Source organism: Hirundo rustica, chromosome 11 (assembly GCF_015227805.2).
Source record: "Hirundo rustica isolate bHirRus1 chromosome 11, bHirRus1.pri.v3, whole genome shotgun sequence".
Taxonomy (NCBI): Eukaryota; Metazoa; Chordata; class Aves; order Passeriformes; family Hirundinidae; genus Hirundo; species Hirundo rustica.
Window position 1 is genome coordinate 10,785,199 of NC_053460.1, and position 22,294 is coordinate 10,807,492.

Below are 22,294 nucleotides of genomic sequence, written 5' to 3' on the forward strand. Positions count from 1 at the left end.
ACAGCCTCTCTTAAACAGCAAACCACACATGTAAATTCACTTATATATATACAGTACACAACAGTCATTCATTACATTTCAGTCAAATAAATGATAGAATATTACACAGGAATACACTAAGTGTCTAGCTTTGTAACTCACTTTTTATTGTTTGCTTATCATTCAGTTCTGTGTTACTTTTCTCCTTATCTAATCTTCCTCCCAAAATATCACATTGCCTTAGTATTTTATCATCTTCCAGCATGTCTCTCTTTCTTGAGTTATTTTGTTCCTTCATTGCTCATTGCCCACCTTCACTACTGACTTCATTCTCTAATTTTTCTGTGAGAACTGGATTGCATTCTGCTCTTTACCTGAATTCCTTGGAATAAAAATATTTACAAGAAAACAATAATAAATCCCCCATGGATTATGAAACAAGCAAAAAAGATGATAAATTAATGGGCTTATTGATGCAATTTCTAAACACTCTTTAATTGCAAATGCAGGTAAAATCATGGGCAGTTAAGCATAAGCCAATGTAATATTGGATTCTGTAAACACTTAAAAATTGAAAGACGAAAGTTCTGTAAAGCAATAGGCTTTATAACTAGCTACTAGCCTTATAAAATTTTTCTAAACAATTAGGAAAGGCAATGTTAATTATTTACACTTCAGAAGAATATAGTGTCGTAATTTTCAGAATCTAACAAGACACACGTCACTGAAGCGATTTAAATAATACTGATTTTTCTAAATTTCATCTTCCATTGATATTAAACCCAATACCAGATTTCTACCTTCTTCATGAATACTTAGAGCTTTGGGCCAAAAATACCTTAACGAGCTTGATCTGCAAATAACCAAAACTAGACCAAAGTTGTGGGGTTTACGCTTTTTTAAAAAGGCTCCCATGACTTTTAAAGAACTTTTTCAGATTTTCTCATGAAAGTTCACTTATGTATTCACTCATTTTGGGCATATTTTGAGCACAGATTTCAGTTTTTAAACAATGTAAAGACCAGTATCTGTTTGGCAACAGGAAGTCAATTTCCCATCCCTTGGAGTCTCGTACCTCTAACAACAAAACTTAAATTAATTTATGCAAACAAGAGACAATATTATTATGCAAGGAACTCACACAAGAGATGTCTAAATTTCATTGCCATTGTGCAAAATATGAAGAAATGCTGAAACCCATTCTAATCAAATATTGAAAAACAGCGCAACAGAAATCTTTCCTTTGTCCTTAAGTCCAGTTTCTGACTGGCAGGAAGCATACTTTCCTTTATAGAATTGCAAAGAAGTATTAATTAAAGCTTAAAGTACATTTGACAGTTTGTTCCAGCTCTATAATTTAAATCAACTCTCTAAGTTACATATATTTCGTCACACACGCCAATAGGCAATGAGTAACAAAGACTTCTAAATGAATTGTTACAAATTATCAATGCTCTAGAATGCTACTGAGAAAAGATCTTGAATGTGACACCAAATATTTCTAGAAGACAAGAAATATTGTTACTTGTATCAACTAAGTCCATGATTAAACCCTCTAAGTTGCACAGTCCACTGGTACATCGGAATTTCAAGACATGACCCAAGACATGTCAGGCTTTTGTGTACCAAAAGGCCCTGGACAAGCGGAGAGCAGGGTTAAATGCAGACCTTGAACCGTGAGAGTCTGAAGTGGTCAGAAGGAATCTCTTGACATGAATCATATGTCCTGCGACACCAAGGGCTCACACAATAAACAATCTCTGTCTTTCTTCATAACCCTGTTTAGTACTGTAAACCAGCTTCTTCTTTCTACCCCTGAATATATTTTATCAGTAGCTAGAAATGTCAAATACTTCTGTGGTAAACAGAACTATCCTGGCCTTTTTTTATTTTCCTACACACCAACACTAAAGAAGGTGACAATGTAATCTGCCCCAGGCAACTCTATCACCATCCACAGTAGACAGGTCATTTTCCTTTTTATCAAAGAGGACAGTAGGTCATCACATTTTAGTACATGTTGACACCCCTGCTAGTAAAAAGAGATAAGAATTCAGTGCCCTTAAGGTGCCTTAACCTCTATTTTACCTAATACAGATATTTCACAGCTCTTACATTAAAGCCAGAAGACAGATCTGTTCCCTGAAAGAATGCACCACAAAGGTCTCAACCTTTGTGACAAGCTGATATTTGTATTGCAGAAGGTACAGGTGACAACAAAGCACTTCCCTTAAGGTATCTACCTCTCTTTTATTTTGGGTAATAGGATTTATTTTGTTCCTATAGCACCATAGAGCATCATGGATATTTAACCTCTCAAATACACTTATGAGGCTTTTGAACACTTTTGGAAGTTGAAATAAAAAGTGCATGGACACCTCCTGCAATCCTGAGAACCACTTCAGAAGTTTCTTCGCTTGATTAAAACATTTTGCCTTCAGCTGGGATATTCTTAATTCAGAACACAAAACAAAATAAAGACACTTAACTGCTGTAATCTTTATGTGCTTTTACTTTCAAATACTAATGTTTAAAGAAACTTAGGAAACACTTTTATAGTGCTCCTTTTATCTTTTAGGCAATGGGGAAAGGCACCAGCGCCTAATAGTTAATGAGAACTTATTTTTATTGCATTTTATGTTAATAAACTGATTTCTCCATAACCTTTTTAAAATAGTGATAAGATAAAAAGATCTGCAGGGCAAGAGGAAAAACATTGCAAACTCTCAGTGATGACACCGACTTGACAGAATTCATAAAGTAATTCCATTTGGAAAAATAATAAAAATATGAACACACTTGCAATAAACCCCATAATGATGCTTAGTTTCTTCTGCACATGAGTGTAAAATGTTAAATAAAACTGGGAAAAAAAGCAACCTCTGCTTAGAGGAGGAAGAGGTATTCCACGCTTCAAGTGAAAAAAAAAATTTTGTGCTTGAAGATTTTAAACTTTCATCCCTCAGTAACACAACTACAGAGTATTAACTCCCAGCAGAAATTAAACCTTCATTTGTACAGTGAAAGAAAGAGCAACACTTTTCTAAAATTAAAAATAGCATTCCTTAAGTTTGAAAATAGCCAGGTCAGTTTTTCTGTTAATTTTGGTGACATCTTTTTTAAACTGTGGAGGCTGAAAAGGAGTTCTGAATTCAGAGACCATATCAATCAACACAATGGCTCATTATTTAAATGCTCATTATTTATTTGTCTACTTAAATGCACTTAAATGATTGCATGTTTGTATATTTGCACACTTTGAAAATTCAGTCCTTCTTCATGAAAGTGTATTTCATATATATATACATTACTCAAGAAAGAGGAAACATAAACCAAAATTTACTAACAGCAACTTCATGGGCAGGATAAAGAGTTTAGAAGATAATAGTTTCTACATCTAATAACAGACCACTTCATTTGCCAAAGAATTTGCATATTTATGACACATGTGTACATATATGTACACAAACCCCTGAATGCATGCATTTAATACTCTATTTCAGAGTAGCCAGATGTCAACACACTGGCAAAGACTAAAAGAGTTAAGCTAATAAATAGCAGCAGCATTTATCAGTAAGAGCAAGAAGACCAAAAAGATCTCCATGACACAATTTTAGATCATTGCCTCCGAACTGAAGTCTCTTGAAAATGATACTGAGAAAAAAACAAAATCTGGTTCAGAAAATACACTGAAGCAAAACTATTATGAAAGTAATATTTTTTTGTTTCTAAGCAATCTAACCAATAACCACTACTATGATTCTACTGTTTTTATTTAATTAGCATGAAGATGTTTTGAAACTTGAAGGGAAAGAAAAAAGTAATTTTATAGCCAATTTGAAAGACAATGCTACTTTTTTGGTTTGGAAAGAAGTCGTTATGAACAAGCTCTAGTGAATCTCTGGTTTTCTTAAGATGGTATTTTGTGATGTCATTTTAATATACCATTTCAATTACAAAGGAACAGATATATTTTGAGAGAAAACAGACAAGTTCAAATCCAATTTAAAAAAACTTCAGTTACAAATCGCTGTTGCCCAGGTGAATAGCAAATACTCCACTAAAGCAGGATATGACGCTTCCAAGCAGAAAGCAATTCAAAGTATTTGTTAATATATGATAGATTGCATAAGCGATTTACCTAAACACCAAGTTTATATTCACAATTCCCATCTGTTAAATTAAGTACGACGTTCATCCCAAATCTCTTTGGGATTCATTATCAGAAAATACACAGATTAAATATTTTCAATGTTAAGCATTTATTACTTAGTGAATTTCAGCCTGGCACCTCATATTGGATTTTGATGCTCTTTTATGCACTGTATTCTGTACTCAAGAGAAAAATGACCATTTTATATTGCCTGTGGTTTTTTTAATGATAAATTCTATTTTCTCGTCAACTCTTTTAGATGGAAAAAAAAGTACCTGAAATAAACATTTCAGTCACTTTAAGTTTGCACAACTGCTTTACAAATCACACAGCCTGACCTCCTTCTATGATATTACATTACAGCAAGATCCAAAATAACATTCCAGTTTGACAGCTAACCTCAGGCACCACTGGTCTGGTATCTCGCTGCTTATACTGCTGGCTGAAAAGCTGATAGGATACGCAAGACAAGCTGAGAGTTTAACTGGCAGAGCTGTTCAAATCTAAATTGTGCTATTTGAAACTTAGACCACAGGAGACAACAGTTCACTTTTTACCATGGCAGCGGAATCAACCTCTTGGCCCTGTGAAACTCATATGAATACATTTAACACGCACAAAAAAATACCTCCCTATATTATGATCAAAGACATATTCAACACACATTTTTTATGCACATTCGATCGTCCTGTTGACAGTCTTGGAAGTTAAGTAATATGGACTGTTGCACATAGGTTTCAAACCTTGATGGAGCCCAATGGCAGGCTACTTTTGACAGTCAAATAATGACAAGCACGTTGCAGGCCAATGCCCGTCATTCACCAACATCTTGGCCTGCTCCGACCGTTGCGCGGCAACAAAGTGGGCGGTCAAAGGTTAAGTTTGAAGAAGACAGCGATGAAGGGCAACTGTCATGCACCACTGAGTACTGTGAGGCAGCAAGGAGTGGTTGTCTTCTCAAGAACATGCAAAATGTTCTCATTCTGTCCAGGCAGACACATATTTGAAGGTCCTAAATGAGACCACTGCCAATTCACGAAGAGCCAGACTGACAGCATGCCATTCAAACTGTCTCTCTCAAATTTGGCTGCCTTTTTTTTATTATTATTATTATTTCAAATCACAAATGCATGCAAAGTATAAGATTAAACAGAATGGCCAGCCACATTTGGCAGAGTAGGAAGAGTGAGGGGAAAGACATCTAACTTTTTCCCCTCTCATTCTTTATATATTTAGTAGCTCAATTACTTAACAAGAAATTCCTCCATTTTCCTGTATGCCGGCATTTATTTCCGAAATTACATCTGTTGTAACCCTTGCTCTAAATACTGGTGTTTCTTCCAGTATAAAAAAAAACAGTCTAACACCTTACACTTAGGTCTAATACCTGGAATTTTAATTCTGCATTTGTATATTAACATCACAGTAGAAGCATACATTAAAGCATGCAAAATAAATACTCTGCATCAGTCTCTAAAAAATCTAAGCATTTCTGTTATAAATGACCCAATAACAGTATATTCTATTTGTTTAAAAGCACTGTTTTGTGTGGAGTTATGGCTTGAACAGCATGATTAACAATGAAATTGCATTATTTTGCATAAAACATATACATCTTACTTTTAAACCATTGCCAGTAAAGATGTATATTTTTTACTTACACATTTAAATTATGTGATCATGGTCATGTTTGCCTCTATTAACATATAAAAGACTTCAGGAAAAATAGAAGTACTTTTTTCTATTAGATAAACAGCGATGTGTCTCATCTTTCATATGAATGAACACTTGACACTAAATTTAATCAGGCTGACAAAGGATCATTTGGGTTAGCTCTCTGTGCCCTTTTCAGGACCAGTCCATCTCTCCTGCACTTACAGGGCCAGCTATTGCCCTCTCACAAAACAGATCAACATGCAAAGTGCTTGTTTCTTCCACTGGGTCACTGGCATCCTCCTGCCTGTGACATTACTGCTTTGACCACTTTCTGTCATGACACCAAGCCTTTAAAGACCCTAATCACAAACTGTGCTTTGCAAACTGAAGAGAAAATGAATTGTCATTATTTATGAGGAATATGCTTGGATCATAAAGCATAAACCCATATGTCTGTCATGTATAAAGACACACACAGGGTACAAACTCCTTAGGCATTACATTCATATGTTCTCCTGCACAAGTCATAATATCAACACTTATCAAATCACAGAAATCACAGATAATGACCAATCTACCATGCTGGTCACACTGAATTACTTTCAGGTAGCCAGAACCATAAAGTTATAATTCAACTGTTTTGGACTTAATAACATATTTCAAAGCATTTCTACACAGGCAAGATTGTCCTGTCTAAAGCAGAAATTGTAAATTTGGGGAAAGATCATCAATGTGTCAACACTGCCTTGTCAAGTGGACCATGGCACTAAGTGCCAAAGGCAGCCTTTTCTTAAACACCTCCAGGGATGAGGACTCCACCACCTCCAATGCCCAGTCACTCTTTCTGTGAAGAAATACTTCAGTAACATAAGGTATTTTTAAAACAGTTCACGGAAGGCTGACCAATATCTACAGTTCACTATAAAAGTTTAAGCTATAACATCACTAAGAATTTTGCTATATACTCTCATCAAGCACAACCTGCTACAGTCAAGTGATAATGGCAAGTTTTCTAAAGTATAGGTTCCCATGGTCAGAAAATTTCCTACAAGTTTCAACTCTTATTTACAATAACACCGGAGAAAAGCTTATGGAATCTAACTTTAAAATATGAATATCAAGAATGGAAAGAAACTCAGAAGAAATCCTTTTTTAAAAAATTCACCATGGCACATTCAAGCAAAATAGGCACCCAGGAATATGAGCTTTTACTAATGCAAGTAAAAGATTTTGAAGTTTTTTTTTAAATGGAATACAAGACTGTGAAATAAAAACATTGGCCGTACTCATAATCTCTTTTTATTTCATTTATGCCTATTTATGCTTTCCATAAACACTTCCTGTTGAACCAAGATTGATAGTGTTCATATGAATATAACATGGACTATTTTCCTGGACAGCAGCAACAGAGGCTCAAAGAAATGATAGCCAGCACATACCAGATGCCTCCCAATGCAGAAGCTTAATGGCTTCTGATATAAAGAATGGGGGAAGTCTACACAAACCAAGAGTTGTTCCTGTAGTCTTCCTCAACTACCACCTTGTGCATGAAGTTTAAAAAGAAACAAACCACCAGTATGGTACACATTTTACATTTCACATGCCAAAGGCGAAAAAGCAGAGCACTGAACAACCATAAAAGAAAACTGACTACCAAACTAATCATCACAGGAAAACATCCAAACCAAAAAGTTTCCCTTCCCTATTACTACAGATGCAAAGAACCACATAACTGATTCAACCCATCTTATTCTAAATAACTGTCATGGGTTGGCACAGTTTGTTTGTTTTTTAGTTATAGAGGAATGCGGAATGTTTTTCCTGGTCAGGACCTTAGAATTGTTTTAGAAAGGACAGGGACCTATAAGAAGACTAGTTTGGGATATTGGCATCTGTTTTGACCACTGAGAATGTCAAATGCAGCGTTGGGCAGCACCCATATATAAACCCTGATTCGCGGCCGGTCGCTTTCTTGCTTTTGGGTCAGTCACTAGGTAGCATTATGGGCTGCAGAGGAGGGTCTGGCTTAGGCCCTGGCTTAGGCCCCACTGCCTTGGGCAGCCGGGCTGGGCTGGGCCGGGCCTGGCCAGGCCTCTGGGAGCTGTTGCCTGCACGGGGAGCGACCCTGAGCCCCTTTCCCCAGTCTGGGCCCCTTTCCCCCGGCTGAGCCCCTTCCCCTGGCTGAGCCCCTTTCCCCAGCTGAGCCCCTTTCCCCAGGCTGAGCCCCTTTCCCCAGCTGAGCCCCCTTTCCCCAGTCTGAGCCCCTTTCCCCAGCTGAGCCCCCTTTCCCCTGGCTGAGCCCCTTTCCCCAGCTGAGCCCCCTTTCCCCTGGCTGAGCCCCTTTCCCCAGCTGAGCCCCCTTTCCCCAGCTGAGCCCCCTTTCCCCCGGCTGAACCCCCTTTCCCCTGGCTGAACCCCTTTCCCCAGCTGAGCCCCCTTTCCCCAGTCTGAGCCCCCTTTCCCCAGCTGAGCCCCTTTCCCCAGCTGAGCCCCCTTTCCCTGGCTGAGCCCCCTTTCCCCTGGCTGAGCCCCTTTCCCCAACTGAGCCCCTTTCCCCAGTCTGAGCCCCCTTTCCCCAGTCTGAGCCCCCTTTCCCCAGCTGAGCCCCTTTCCCCAGGCTGAGCCCCCTTTCCCCAGGCTGAGCCCCTTTCCCCAGGCTGAGCCCCCTTTCCCCAGGCTGAGCCCCTTTCCCCTTGTAACATCTTAATGTTGTTTGGGGGAATGCTGGTTCTAATCAAAACTGGGGACTGATATGATTGAGATTTAAGTGAGAATCTCAAAGCCCTCGCTCCTGGGTTAAAAGGAGGTCTCAACCTTTGAGACAAACATATTTCAGAGAGAAAGTGATTTGAAGCCCTCGGCTCCTGGGGTAAAAGGAGGTCTTTATTTCTTTTGCGATAGAGACAATTTTAGAGATAGAGGTACTAGAAGTTTTGTACTAGAAGAAGCATTCTTAAACAGTACCCCAGATACACTGAGAGGCCCATGAGTAGCCAGGGGAAAGGCTGCTAATGGGTGGGACTGCACAACCTGCACAAATTCCGTGTGGTTGCAGATTTGTGACATTGGGAACCACCAGACTCTTGTAGTCTTGTGGTGAGTGTCTCCATGGTACTCTAGAGAGACTCCTCTCCCAAAGTAATGAAAGATTATGTTTAAATGGTGAAACTGACTGAAAATCACAGGTTGTGTCTCTCTGTGTTGTTTTGCAAGAAGGTTAACAGTTTGCAGGGGGAGGGAAGAGTGGTTTTGGAGTTTCATTCTGTTTTGTTTTAGTTTTTTCCCCAACTTTCTTTTTTCCATCCTTTTAGTGTGTGTTAATAAAACTATTTGTTTATTTTTAAGCTTTAGCCAGCTTTGATTTTTCTCCTAATATTTCTCCCACAAAAAGAGAATAAACCCTGAGACCACTACACTAAATTTGGCAACCAAAATTTAGCGAATGTGAAACCACTACAATAACTGACACAGGAATGGCTGGAAAGTGGGGAACAGAACTGCCTTTTGATCTTACCTCCTGTCAAGTCAATTACCTTATACTCAACAAATACAGTATCTGAAATAACAAATTTAGTAAAAAGTTACTTTTTGGCTCCTACGTGGATAGAAGACAGAATTGAATTTTTTACAAGTTCATAATAGCTGCAGTACATTAAAAAAATGTTCTTCCACATTTTAGATAACATCCAGGCTTACAGAAACAATTCCAAACTGATCAGAGCTTTGGTATAATTTCTAGTGGGTTATATTATATAATAAAATATGGCACTTACATGGTCTAAGAATACACAATAAAATATTTCACTCAAAATTAATCTAATTGGAATACCTTTCCACAATTTTTTTTTTGCATAAACATCTTGCAAAAGTGATATGTTGGACAAATACTCATTTTCTTTAAAACAGCTTATTAAGAATTTCTGTTTAGACTCTGACTTTAAATAAACTTTCCAACTCAGAAAGATGGTAATTTTCCTGATGTTTACATGTACTGTTTACAATGAAGGCCCCAAAAATTTTTCTCCTACCTAACATCATTAGACTAAATAATTTGTTCTGGTTTTATTCAGTGATTACATACATACATATACATCAGAGTTCAGTATTTTACTTACTGCAGTTTGCCATCACATGGTTTAGATATCAGACAATGAAATATTTTCTTTAAGCATAAGAGCATCATTACCTGCTGCAGTGACATAATTTAAACTAGAAGTAAACAATAGAATCTGAAGATTTTCCAGATCTTGAGTGCACATTCAAAATCAGTAAGACTAGGCTTCTCAAGACCTTTAACTGCTTGCAAAAATCCTACCTATTTTCATCAAAGTGAAAAAAAAAAAAAAAATCAACTATTAAATGTGCATTTAAACATGTTTTTTTCCTAGCTAAACTGTTAGAATTATATCTAAATGTATGGGTTTACATGGCAGTAATAGCAATGTTTTCCAGTCCAAAAGTTGTTTAAACTTACTACTCACTTTTGGAGATGAAAACCTTTATTTGATCTTTATCTCTTTTTTCTTTCCCCCATAAGTATATACAGGGTATATACAATCATGATTTATCACTGGCAAGATCCAGCACATGAAATTTCTGCACTCAGAACATCCATGAGGTGTGGGAGATTTTAACTAAAATCTTATGTCAGCGAAGAATGGAATCTCTGACTATTACGAGGTGTTTGATTTCAACAGTTTTAAACCTCAGAATAGAATCAACAACATATTTTAATCAGGTACCTTTTCAAGTATTCACTGCATGAAGTACCAGTTGCCTGAGGGTTATGAAATAATACTAAAAACTTTATAATCATTCATTGATTTAGTTTTGAGCATAGTATATCATTTGAATCCAATGGGAACATAAAGAGCTATTTGTGAGGTCAACCACAGTACAGACAGAGGCTGACATGATATCGATGGCAAGGTGGAAAGAAATTGCCAAATACAGCAGATCAATACCTCGTTTCACTGTTACACCCTTCTGGAGACATAAAATATATATCTTTACAGCTACAAAAATAATAATAATGAAAGTGGGAGATAAATGCTTCCCTCAAGGTAAACTATTTGATTAGCTGAGGGCAAAGGTGACAAGAGCAGTTACACTAAAGTAACTTCACAGTCTTAAATAAAAATGGTGGGAAGAGCAGCAGATAAAAGGGCAAAATGAAGCTGAACAAGTTCTAGGAGATAAAGATGTAATTCTTTTAGAAATTGAGGTAGCATGTATACAAAGGCAAAAAACTGCTAAGCTAAATAAGGTAGAGCAGAGTTTCCTCCCAAAATCAGACTCCAGTAAATAATCACAAGTGTTTTGAAATTACAGCAGTACAATTTTCTATCCAGAAGGCTTCAACTATGTGTTTAATATGAGCCATACTTTAAATGCCAATAAATGCTCATAACCATGTTTTGCACTTCACTAGTGAACCTAACAGAATACAGTAAAAAACACTACAGCACTTTTCAGCCTCAGCTGGAGGAAAGACGACCATCTGATATTCTGGACGCTCTTTGTCATTACATGTAATTAAATAATTTAAGAAATAGATGAATTATTAAAAGCATGACAGCCCCATCCTGCTTTGGCTGAAGGCTACATAAGTTTGATCAGCAACTGCAAGGGAATAGAAACAAGCTTTAGGCAATCACTGTTTAACCTGTCTCGTTTTCACTAACCTGGGTCTGCTGAAACGGAATCTTCTCTGATGTAAAAGAAAAAATTATAATAATTTTTCATCAAATGTTTTCAAAAACTAAAAATAAAATTGGAAGTAGACCCTGTGCTGCACCTCCAGTAGAGATGTTTCACTATGGCTTTATTTCAAAAATGCTAATTTCCATCTGAAACTTCTAAGACTATAAGGTCAGTTCAGAGTCAGAAGACTAAGGGATTTGGATGACTACCTAGATTTGTGAAACTGAATCTGCTGCTAACAAGCTTCTCAAGATTTCTCTTCAGATAGATATTAATTCAAACCCCAAAATTCAATTCACATGAAGTTTTATTTTATTTTTCTACAGAAAACAGGAAGGATTTTCAAAACTTACTTTCCCACATTTCTGTGGGCAAATTTAACTTTCCTGAATGCTACAAGCTATAGAAATATTTGAAAAATAATGCAAAGAACTATCACCATGTTTTTAGAAATTCATGTCTAACACTGGATTTGTAAATGACTGTTTTCTTTGTCTTAGTGTTGCTGTTTGAGAACATGTTCACATTTAATAACAGTCTAGTAGCAATTTACTACAACAGGAAACGTTAAAGTCCACCTTACATTTGGTAGCAGAGCTTTCAGCTGAAAAAGTGAACTCTTCCAAACCACATTGTTACACAAAATGCTTTGCTCTACACATTTCTAGACTACAGCTTGAAAACAGGAGTAAAGAGGTTTCTCACTCTGGGGAAAGTGGAATTCACCAAGAATCATATACTGTGTTCATATCTTTCCTAAGAACAGGGGGGGAAATTTAATGTTCTGAGGCAGACAAGGAATCAAAATCCCTCTAAAGGTATTGATGCTCCAATACCTTTTAGGAACTTGAAGTCTCTCCAAATTATACAAGTTGAATTGGTTAAAGTATAATGAAGAAATAAAGCAGAAAGAGAATTAGATAGATAAAAATACTGTTCTACCAGAGCAAAAATCTAATTTAGACAACAACAATTTTTTTTTTAAATGAATGGCCGACCAGAGTCTTTAAAATAGAGAACCAGTGGGGCAGCCTGCCCTACTTCTGGGATGCTCCTTGCCCATCATAAGCTGGCAGGATACCCATGGCTGTCACCTGGCAGGAGCCCAGAGCAGTGAGTCCAATGAAAGTTCATGGAACCGTCTCCCACACTCAGGTCCTACAGGGTATCGTGTACTGGGAACAGCCACTGCACCGAGGCTATACAAGTTAGAGACGTGAGCTTCCATTTTAAACATGCAAAACTATGAAAAAATAGACAAAACAGAGGGGAAAAGAAAAAAAGGAAAATAAGCCTTCCCATATTCAGAACTGGGACATGCACAGCTCGCCATATGACTGTCTCACATACTGGATCACCAAGACAGAAGCAAATTGAAGACCTGTAGATCCCTGGCATTGAATTTGCCTGACACTACTCCCATATACAAGAGACTCCCAGGCTCCCATCCACAAAACCCAAATTCATGTTTTGAACAGCCATTCTCCTCACATCTTTAGCTCCACGATCTTCATAGATTCCAATATGTGAAACATAGATCTGTCCTTATTTACAGCAAAAAACAAGTGACTGAACATTAAAAAAAAAACTTAATAAATCTGCAGAGTCTAAAGTACCGATATAATTCCAAGCAGAAAGATAGACCTGCACTTCTTAATTAAGTGGGTGATGTTCTAGTTAAAACAAAAAGACAACCCTGGGCCATAGCTAAGATAAAGCACATGCTCTTGCAAAGGAAGCTCTGACTATTATCGATATAAAGGCTTTAAATCACAGAAAATAAACCATCTAATAGTCTGTATTCAATAGTAAGTAGAAAGTCGGGACACAGACTGATTTGGATTAACACATTTTCAGTTATAACAAGTAATTTTACAGAGGATTAGTATCTTGATGGTCTGATCAATACTAGGCACTGCTGCTATTACAGATGAAGAGAAAATTACCCCTCCAGTAATAAAGTGTGTGTCTCGGTTCTCCTTCATTTGCCAAGTCCATTACTGTAATGGTTCCAGCATTAGCAGCTGAGGCAATTTAAACAGCAGGAATGTGATGAATTTAAAAGCAAGAAACATTTGCTACTCATTCTTTCTTGTATTTTATTCTGCATATTCAAGGCTTCTACCTGACCATTTCCAATATACAAACCATGTGTTATGTGACTATCAACACTATTTCTTAATTATTGTCTCATTAATAATGGGAAGGTCCAATAATGTGATTACCACAAAAATTGCTACTGGCACATTGGTTGCTGATTCTGCTAAAACTTGCACACCATTTACCTAAGCAGAAATATGACATGACAAGAAGCTTATTTAACTGCATCTAAGCTGTTTCATTAATTTTCCTAAATACAACTTCTAAAAGAATCTAATTTGTCAATTTAAAAATTTTGTTTCATTTGGGTCTTTTTAATAATGTTTTTAACCTTAAGACGCAGAAAAATAACTGGAAACAACAAATCATCATAATATTAGAACAAACCGTGGTGACAATGTTAAAGTTTTTAAACTTCATTGTATGGTACGGGCACCATCTTTCAGCATTAATTCTAAAACCAAACCCTTAATCGTGCTTTGAGAATACTTTCCTGATTTTCCTTGAGCATTAATATGTTGAAGCCATTTGTTTTACCTTGTAAAGATGTATTATTTTGCAGGCAGCAAAAATGAGGTTGATGCAGGAAATAAGACCTTCAATGATATCTCAGCTGAAACACAGTATATTCCCTTTTTCTCCTTGTAAATAAAATACATACAAAGCTTTGTGTTATTTAAAGCTTTATATTTCCTTACCACTTTGTCCAATGTGTCTCACAAATGTGATACTGCATTTGAATATCTTTGTAAAAGCCCTTGTGAATATTCAGATATGTGCACTTTGATGCATTTATTATTTGTACAGCAACAACTTTATTGGATTGGGGTCCCAGCTGTGCTGGGAGCTGTATAAACATAACAGTAGTGTCTGTGGAATACATTCTCTGCAGTCAGTACTCACAGCAATGTGAATTAGCATAAACAGCTACATCAGGTAATTGTGGACTGGGTTTAGTAGTCTATTCCAAAAACCCATCAAGGTAATACCTTTACTTTAAAAGAAAATAATACTCCAGACTAGCTGAGTATCTTCTCTTTCACCTGGTAATGGCGCAGGGTGCTAACATGAGAAGAGTGGTAGAGGAAGCATATGCAGGAAATAACTAGAACTTGGCCTCTGTCATACTGAAACTTACTTTAAAGAAATCCACTTTGAATAAGTAAGTCTTGAGAACATCATGTTTTACATGATGTCAAGAAACCTCATCAATCAAGAAAATAAACAGTCTAAAAGTAAAAAGCTTTCTTCTCAAGTCTAAAAGGAAGACAGTAGGCTATTTAGATCATCAAATAGGAGTCTGATTTTACTTTGCATGGTACATTTATAGACCCAGTGAAAAAGAAGTCACCAACTCTGACCAACAGTGTAAAGAAAGAAGAAACAAAATAAGTATAAACTGTATTAATTAAAATGGAATTCTAAGCTAAAACAAACAAGCATGAACAACTCCACAATAGACTTTTATAAGAATGCCTTTCCAGCTAATGAGCAACATCTACTCTTAACAACTCTGATTTCATGCACAGAAGTTTGCTATGGGGATGACCAGAGTAGCTGATGGCTTCCAACAACTCCAAAGGTCTCTTTAGAAACTTCAGAATAATCATGTTTTGCTATCCACTTAAGACTCAAGAGAAATATTCTACAGGACATTAGCATGCCCAATATGGTGTATAGAATGGATAAGTAGTTAACTTCTGGCTATGGTTTTCCTAGTTTTCTTTCAGACCCTCTCCTCAAGAATGAATTTGCATCCCCCCCCCCCCCGCCTTGAGTTGGAACACCAAATACCAGCACAATTTCATTTCTGCTTACACATTTAATCCAACCTAGTGATCTGTAAAGTGGAAATTGCTGTATGACAGCTTTTCACTCTACAGAACTACCACATGTACTTGGAACAGAAATATTCTTCTATAACAGCATAAATCTACACTTGCTATATACAAGAAAATGTGAGCCAGAGAAAAGTTTATCACACATAAGAAACATACTACGTAAATACAAAGCAAAAGCCAATCAGTGGGATTCTGATAGACAGCATTTAACTGTACACAGTTGTAGCAAAACAAGAACTTTTATTCAGGATTTAATTCTGGAAAACAAGAGACATTGCCAGGAGATACATAATCCAAACCAGCTTCTCTACCCAACCACTTCCCTCTCTGTAGAAGGCCTCATAAATCTTACTCTCCAGAAGAGGCTGGGTTAGCCTCACTAATATTTGGTTTGCTAAAAAATATTTTAATCAGTACCTAAATGGAAGTCTTGGCAGAACTACTACAATAAAGACACTGTTTAAAAAAAAAAAAAAAAAAAAAAAAAAAAAAAGGTTCCTTACAGCGTATCCCCTCCTTTTCCTCCTTTTCCCATTGCTGCTTTCTCCTTTGGCAGCCTTTATTCTAAGACATTCTACAGGCTCATTTTGCTTCACTTGCAATATCAAGTAGTATCCAACTTACCACATCCCCCTAAGGCATTCTACAAGTATTGACACCTTTAAATTCTCTGTAAGAATCTTTTATCTTTCATCTTTCTCTGTCTGTGCACCCATAACACTGAGACGTGTCTATAGCAGTATTCTCGCACTTTACCTCAAGTTTTTCTCATACATTGTTCTTGACACCTTTTCAAGTGCCTTTCCTCCTACAGCCTTTGCCAGTGCTGTTCACAGCACCAACCTTTTACTCCTCACAGGTATCCTTGAGTGATTATCTTATCAAGGGCCATCATTTCCCTAACAAAAATGATTCCCAAATACATCCAAGACCCATTGAAAAGACAAAGGCCCTTGGATGGACAGCACAAGTGTAGAGGCTAAAAAAAAAAGTATGGGTTGAGGTTTTTTCTGCAAGGTATTGGATGGGACATCTGCATAAGTTTTGACATATATGGAAAGGACAGAACACTAGTTTAACACTGAAATTGCTGTCGTTCAGCAACTTGGGATAGCCGAAAGACAAATTACAAAATGACCAGGCAGTCCTTAAGGACTTGCTATGAAACTTAGTAGGGCAAAGAGGCTCTGAAGTTTTCTAGTAAAATACTTAGTTGCAAACTTACATTAGACCTTTTCCTTGCCTCTGCAGGGAATTTAATACTGAATAGTAAATTAATACCAAACCCAGCATGTTCCCTGTTCAGGTGTATGAGGTTACCATTTTCAAAGGCATTTTCTAAATTTACAATGGAGTTAACCTTCCTTTCTTTAACACCTCTAATACCAGCACTATGCTTTCAAACATAGTCAGTAACTGGTTCTCAGTGCTACTGGTTTGTAAACAAAAACAGTACAAGCACAACAACCATCAAGAGCTGAAGTAAAATATTGTACAATGTAGTAAAACAAGCCCTTCAGAAGCACCCGAAACAGCAAACATTCAGCACTCCTGTTTGTTTCCACAGATAGTGAAACGACATCTTCAACGTAAACATGTAACAGCATTGCATCTAACCACGTGAATAAGAAAAGAAACATTATAAAGCTCGGGCGGTATAAGAGGCTTAAAAATATTTATTTATGTCAGGCTTAGTGTACTTTTAAATTTAAGAATTCGGCGCAGTTACACAGTGCATCATCTCACTGTGAATGTTTCGAGAAAAACAAACGTACAGTCCTTCCGTTATTTTTTTTTCATATACCACAGAACTCTCTTTGAAATTGAGATATCTTGCCCCGATGGCACACGCCTTTACCGCGAGCTCCTGTTAACGCTGTACGAGGCGCCCCTCACTCGGGGGAGGGGGATCGGGCATTTCCAGGTTAAGCAGAGCGCCCTGCCCGGGCAGCCCCGGCGGAGCCCCTGGGGGCGCGGGGCGCTGCTGGGCACACGCGGAGCTCACCCCCGGCTCTGGGACCGCGGCGCCGAGCTCGGGGCCGCGGCTCCTTCCTTCTCACAATGAACTTCACGGCGGCCTCGGAGTCCCCTCGCTCGGGTCTCCAGCACCGGAGCCCCGGCGGGCTCCGCCCCGCACAGCCCCACGAGCGGCGGAGAGAGGGCTGGCCAGGGGCACGCTCCTCGGGGCTGCGGGGAGCAGGAAGCAAACGGAAGGTACCTTCAGTTCTTTCTCCCGCTCCCCTGCTCTCCTCTTCATGGTGCCGCCTTAGCCGTCCGCCGGAGCGGAGCGGAGCAGCACTGCGGGCACCGCCGAAGCCCCGCGCGGCTCCCGGCGGCAGCGGCCGGACCGCGGCTCCGCGGGCAGCGCGCGGCCCCGCCCCGGCCTCCAAGTCCCGGCAGGCCCAGGGCGGCCCGGAAGGGGAAGGGCCCGGCTGGCACCAGCGGCAGCCGCTAACGGAGCGCCGAGCGGAGCCCGGGGCTGGCGGGGGCCGTGAGTACGGGGGGAGCTTCTCCTGCTCTGGGCACGGCGCGGAGAGGACGGGGCGCTGGAGCTGGCGCCGTGTCCTGGAGCGGGCGGTCCCCGGCCGGGGAGGTGAGGAGCGGGGCTGGCGGGACCAGCGCTGCGGGCGGCGGTTCCAGACCCGAGAGGCTCCTCGCTCGGTGCCCGTGGGAAAAGGCTGGGAGCCTCAGCCTTTGGTTAACAGTAGGCCTGTAGCCCTGAAGGCGTTTTGTAGCTGGGAAGGCTGCTGAGCTGAAGCGGGAGCTGAGCTCCCGTGCCCGGGGGCGGGACGGCCCGGGCGGTGGAGGCGTTCCTTCATGAGCACACGCTGCCTTCCCTGCGAGCCTGCCCCTCCCAGCCCTGTCAGTCACCGCCAGAACCGGCGCGGCCGAATCAAAATTGGGAAGCTTGGTAAAATGTGTTGGAGGCAGGACATGGTTGTTTCGATTTTTCTGTGTTGAATCAGGATTTACAGGTCTGAGAGATGTTTCTTCCCCCAGGCAACAGCAGGATGTTGTGATCCCGTTTCCTAATATCTTCCATATAGTCTCTTTTTTTCCTGTCTACCTCCCAAAACACACAGCACTGCATATATGATGTTTGAAAGATGATATGTGTGTGTATTTCTGCCAGGTAATAAATGCGATTATTTTAGGCTACAAGACCAATAAAGTGCAAACATATATTTTGAGGACTCAATAGATGAAGAAATACATTGTGGTGAGCTAAGATAGGTGGGTGGTCCCTCCCACCTCCTTTTTTAAATTGCTTCTACCAGGGAAGTGGAGTAAGATTTTGTAACAAAAGGATCATCTTGGCCATGTCTGACACTCAAATTCAAAAGCCATGTTGAAACAATTAAGTTGTAATTTTTATGATTTCACTAGAAACCACCTCACTGGAAGTCACTTCTAGCCCCGTTGGCTGAGAACTTCTAAAAAATTAAGTAATCTCCACTCAGTTTTGCTACCTTTGAATGATTTTGGTACGAAAGTACACTTAAGTGAGTTATATAAGAATCTGGACCTAAAACTTGAGCTTTGATAAGTATTAATTTTATAACTGTCACCCTTGTATAACAGTGCAAAGTTGCATGCAGTTTTTTTGTAGTAAATTTTCAGATACAGGTCGTGATAGAACCGCTTCTATAAGTAGTGAAGTATATAAGAGAGTGACAGTTTCTTTAACTTTAGTAGTTATATTGAAAATTCTTGCTTTTACCTAACATGAAGTTCTTATTTGTTAATCCCGAAGATATGGGGAATATTCCTCTCTTGGTACATTTCTCTAGTTTTGAGGAACAGTCTGTGCTGAAGTGATTGTAAGGTATCCTTTCTTGGAAATAAACCTGGTTTAAGTTTTGAGGTGTAGGATGGCATGTGGATCTCCCCAGATGCAAATACAAATTTATATCTCTCTCACTTTGTTATGCTTTCTTTTAGGAAATGCTGCACTTTTAAGTACCATAACTTTTGTAGTAGTGTTGCTGTGCAGTTTTGTCAGATGTAATCACTTTGGAAATGCTTTCAAAAGTAATATGGAATGCCGTGGAGAAATTTCATATGCTTTTAGAAATAACGCTGGAACTGGACTGCAAGGAAAAGTAATTTTGTTTAAGTGTTTGTGATTGACACTGAGATAATATTCAAAGAGGAGCTGTAACATATGTAACACATGCTTTGATGTTTGAAGTGTCCTCTCTCAAAGCAGCAGCATAACTGGTGGTTATTAGTGATTATTAAAGACGTGGGTATGTTACTAATCAGGCTAATAAGTTGCCAAGCTAAATTCTAAATCTCTAGATATATATTTGGCCTCTTTAAAACCAGGAGGCATGTTTGTACTATTTCTGTCTAAAACCACTGTATCTGATAAAACCAATTAATATGGTTGTTTTTTTTCATTTCCTTTTCTGTGGCCCAGGACAGAAAAGATAGCTGAATGCTTACTTTCTGACACTTTGTAATGGAAATGAAACAATTCTTACTGTTAGTTTTGAAAATTTCGCCTTCCAAGTTTTCAGGACACTTTAGATTTGAAGTTGCTTTATTTTGTCACTTCAAGTCATGTCATGTTGGCAGTAAAAACTGGCTTTGTGTGCATCTCTGCTATGTTAGTTTGCTTACAGCTCAAGTATTTCTGTGGTTTTGCTGCAGCCAGTAATGGATTACTACTGACAAGAGTTGGTTGTTTGTTTATTTGAGTGACAGTTTATTTGCGTGACAAGCATGTGTTGTTTTGTCTCTGTTTTTAAATGAGTAGATTTCTCTCATACTAAAGCTAACAGGTAGATATCCATAATAAGGTTTCTTTAGCAAATAGTGAAAACCAGTAATGTTTGTCTGCGCCTGTTACTGTTCTGGAGTTTTTGAAGCCTGATCTTGATAGATCACAAACACTGCAGAGTCGTGCTGGTAAAATACTTGTTTAGCTCTTGATGTCTCTTGAAACTTGCCCCCAAAAAGCCTCTCTCACTTTTGATTTGTGAAAGCAAGGACAACTACATTCTAAAAAGGAACTATAATGGTACATCTTCTCCTTGCTACCATCATGAACCAAATTTAGATGATCCTCTGGAGGTGAAATGTTTCAGTTTCCCTTTGGTCTCAGTTGCTGTAGCCATGCTGGTACAGGGACATACTACAGTAATGAACCTAGACCTGAGTGAAGCCAATGACTGCAGATACAGCTAATTTAAGAAATTACAAAAAAGTTTTGAGGATTTTGTAAGAACAATTCAAAAAGAGCCGAGGATGCTGAGGAGCTGGATTCCAGCGGGTGTGTATTTGTCGCTGGTTGCCAGTTGTGCCCTTGTCTGAGTGGTGTGGACATCAACATCACAGAGTAGTTTCTGTCACTGGCAACATTGAAACTGGAACCATATTGCAAGTCTACAACTGTAGATCAGTTCACTTCAATGGTCATGATAAGGAAACATTTGTTCCACATGGAAGAAAAATGTGTTCCTGTTTATTCGTAAACAGTGAAGTCTGGAAATAATATTTTATCATAAATTTTAGTGATGAAAAAACCAAAAGATTAAAAGCAAGACTGACTTGTTGGAAACTAAATTTCCATTAATCCCTTTTGTTGCTTTAGAACAAAGCCATAAGGAGACTTATTTATGATGAAAGAAAGAGCTTAGGCAGCACTTTTGATTATGATCGAATTAACAGATATTTCATTGGGTGTCTGTTGATTGTACCATGTCACTTCTGCCCTCTGAGGGAAGTCTCTAGTAGCATCACTGTTAATATCCCAGTGCTTTCCTAGATGGTTTTGGATTGGCTAAGGATTTATATCACTTGAAGAGTATAACAATGGTTTTGAGGGTAAGACTGTCAAAAGGACTTCACATCTCTCCTTTTCCTGTTGTTTCAGCATTACTTGACTCTGAGACCAACATGTAATTTTCTGCACCGGAAGACAAGAAAGAAACAGCAGTTGTTAACAAGTATGTTCATATGTTACACCAAAACAAATGTAGTACTTTTTCACATTAATACTTTTCTAATCTCACGTTTATCAGGTAGCTAAGCTTTCAATTGCTGCAAGATAGAATCATGTTCAGATTTATGAGACTCATTCATAGGAGAGTCTGTCTTAAAAAGTAATTTCTTATATGACAATGATTGAAAGAAGACTAAAAGAATGCCAGGCAGCACAAATGACTTCATAACCCCCAGCACCTGTTTCAAAGAGTTCCGTTCAAAACATGGAAGATGGCATTACTCATCTACCAGTCAATGGCTTAAGCTTTTACCTCTCTTTAAATGAACAAACAATTAAAAAACCCCCTAAATAAACAAAAAAACCCATGGGTGTCCTTCCCACATCTGCTTGGAAATACAGCTTTAGCCCGAAGATTTCTGAAAACAGCAGAACTAGAACTTCAGGAAGCTAATTGTACATATATTAAATAGAATTGGAGCTATTGTTCAACAAAGGTGTATTTTGTGAATGGATTAAAACTGACATAAAATTAAACTTGAGAACTTGAGAGTTTAGATTGTCCTCTGAGCAATCTAATTGAGGTAAGAGCATTCACAAGTCTGTCATTTCAGTGAACCTACCATAACTTTTGCCTTCATTTCATACGGTGTATTGTTCATTCTAGTCTCAATTCAAATAACAGATGAAGGGGAATTTCATTTGAATTTTGTTATCCCTAGATAAGCCATGCCTGTTGCAGCTGATGTAACTGTGGGGGACCTGCCTGTGAGACATACAGGTCTAAGTCCAGCTGGAATTGAAGGATTACAAGGTTTGTACCAGCTGCTATTTATTACAGCTGCAGACTTTGATCAGTGGCTTCTTTAGTTTCTTTCTAAAAATGTTTCTGATGTTGCCACTCACAAAATT

General features: G+C 38.6%; 1 protein-coding gene and 1 long non-coding RNA gene across 12 annotated transcripts in view; one reads left to right on the forward strand and one right to left on the reverse strand.

Moving 5' to 3' along the window:
* The window catches only part of FTO (FTO alpha-ketoglutarate dependent dioxygenase), a 322,975-nt gene extending 305,229 nt beyond the window's left edge, over nucleotides 1-17,746 (reverse strand). For all 7 annotated transcript variants that reach the window (XR_009208215.1, XR_009208214.1, XM_040075506.1 and 4 more), the window contains exon 1: nucleotides 17,651-17,746. Coding sequence is in view for 5 of the 7 variants with exons in the window: in XM_040075506.1 (XP_039931440.1) it covers nucleotides 17,651-17,689 (39 nt within the window). In the remaining 2 variants the exon portion in view is untranslated. The remainder of the gene's footprint in view (nucleotides 1-17,650) is intronic.
* A 150-nt stretch (nucleotides 17,747-17,896) lies between these two features.
* Nucleotides 17,897-22,294, forward strand: part of LOC120757991 (uncharacterized) — a 47,830-nt gene continuing 43,432 nt past the window's right edge. For all 5 annotated transcript variants that reach the window (XR_005702721.2, XR_009208223.1, XR_009208222.1 and 2 more), the window contains exons 1-3: nucleotides 17,897-18,025; nucleotides 21,314-21,386; nucleotides 22,105-22,196. This is a non-coding gene — a long non-coding RNA (uncharacterized LOC120757991). The remainder of the gene's footprint in view (nucleotides 18,026-21,313; nucleotides 21,387-22,104; nucleotides 22,197-22,294) is intronic.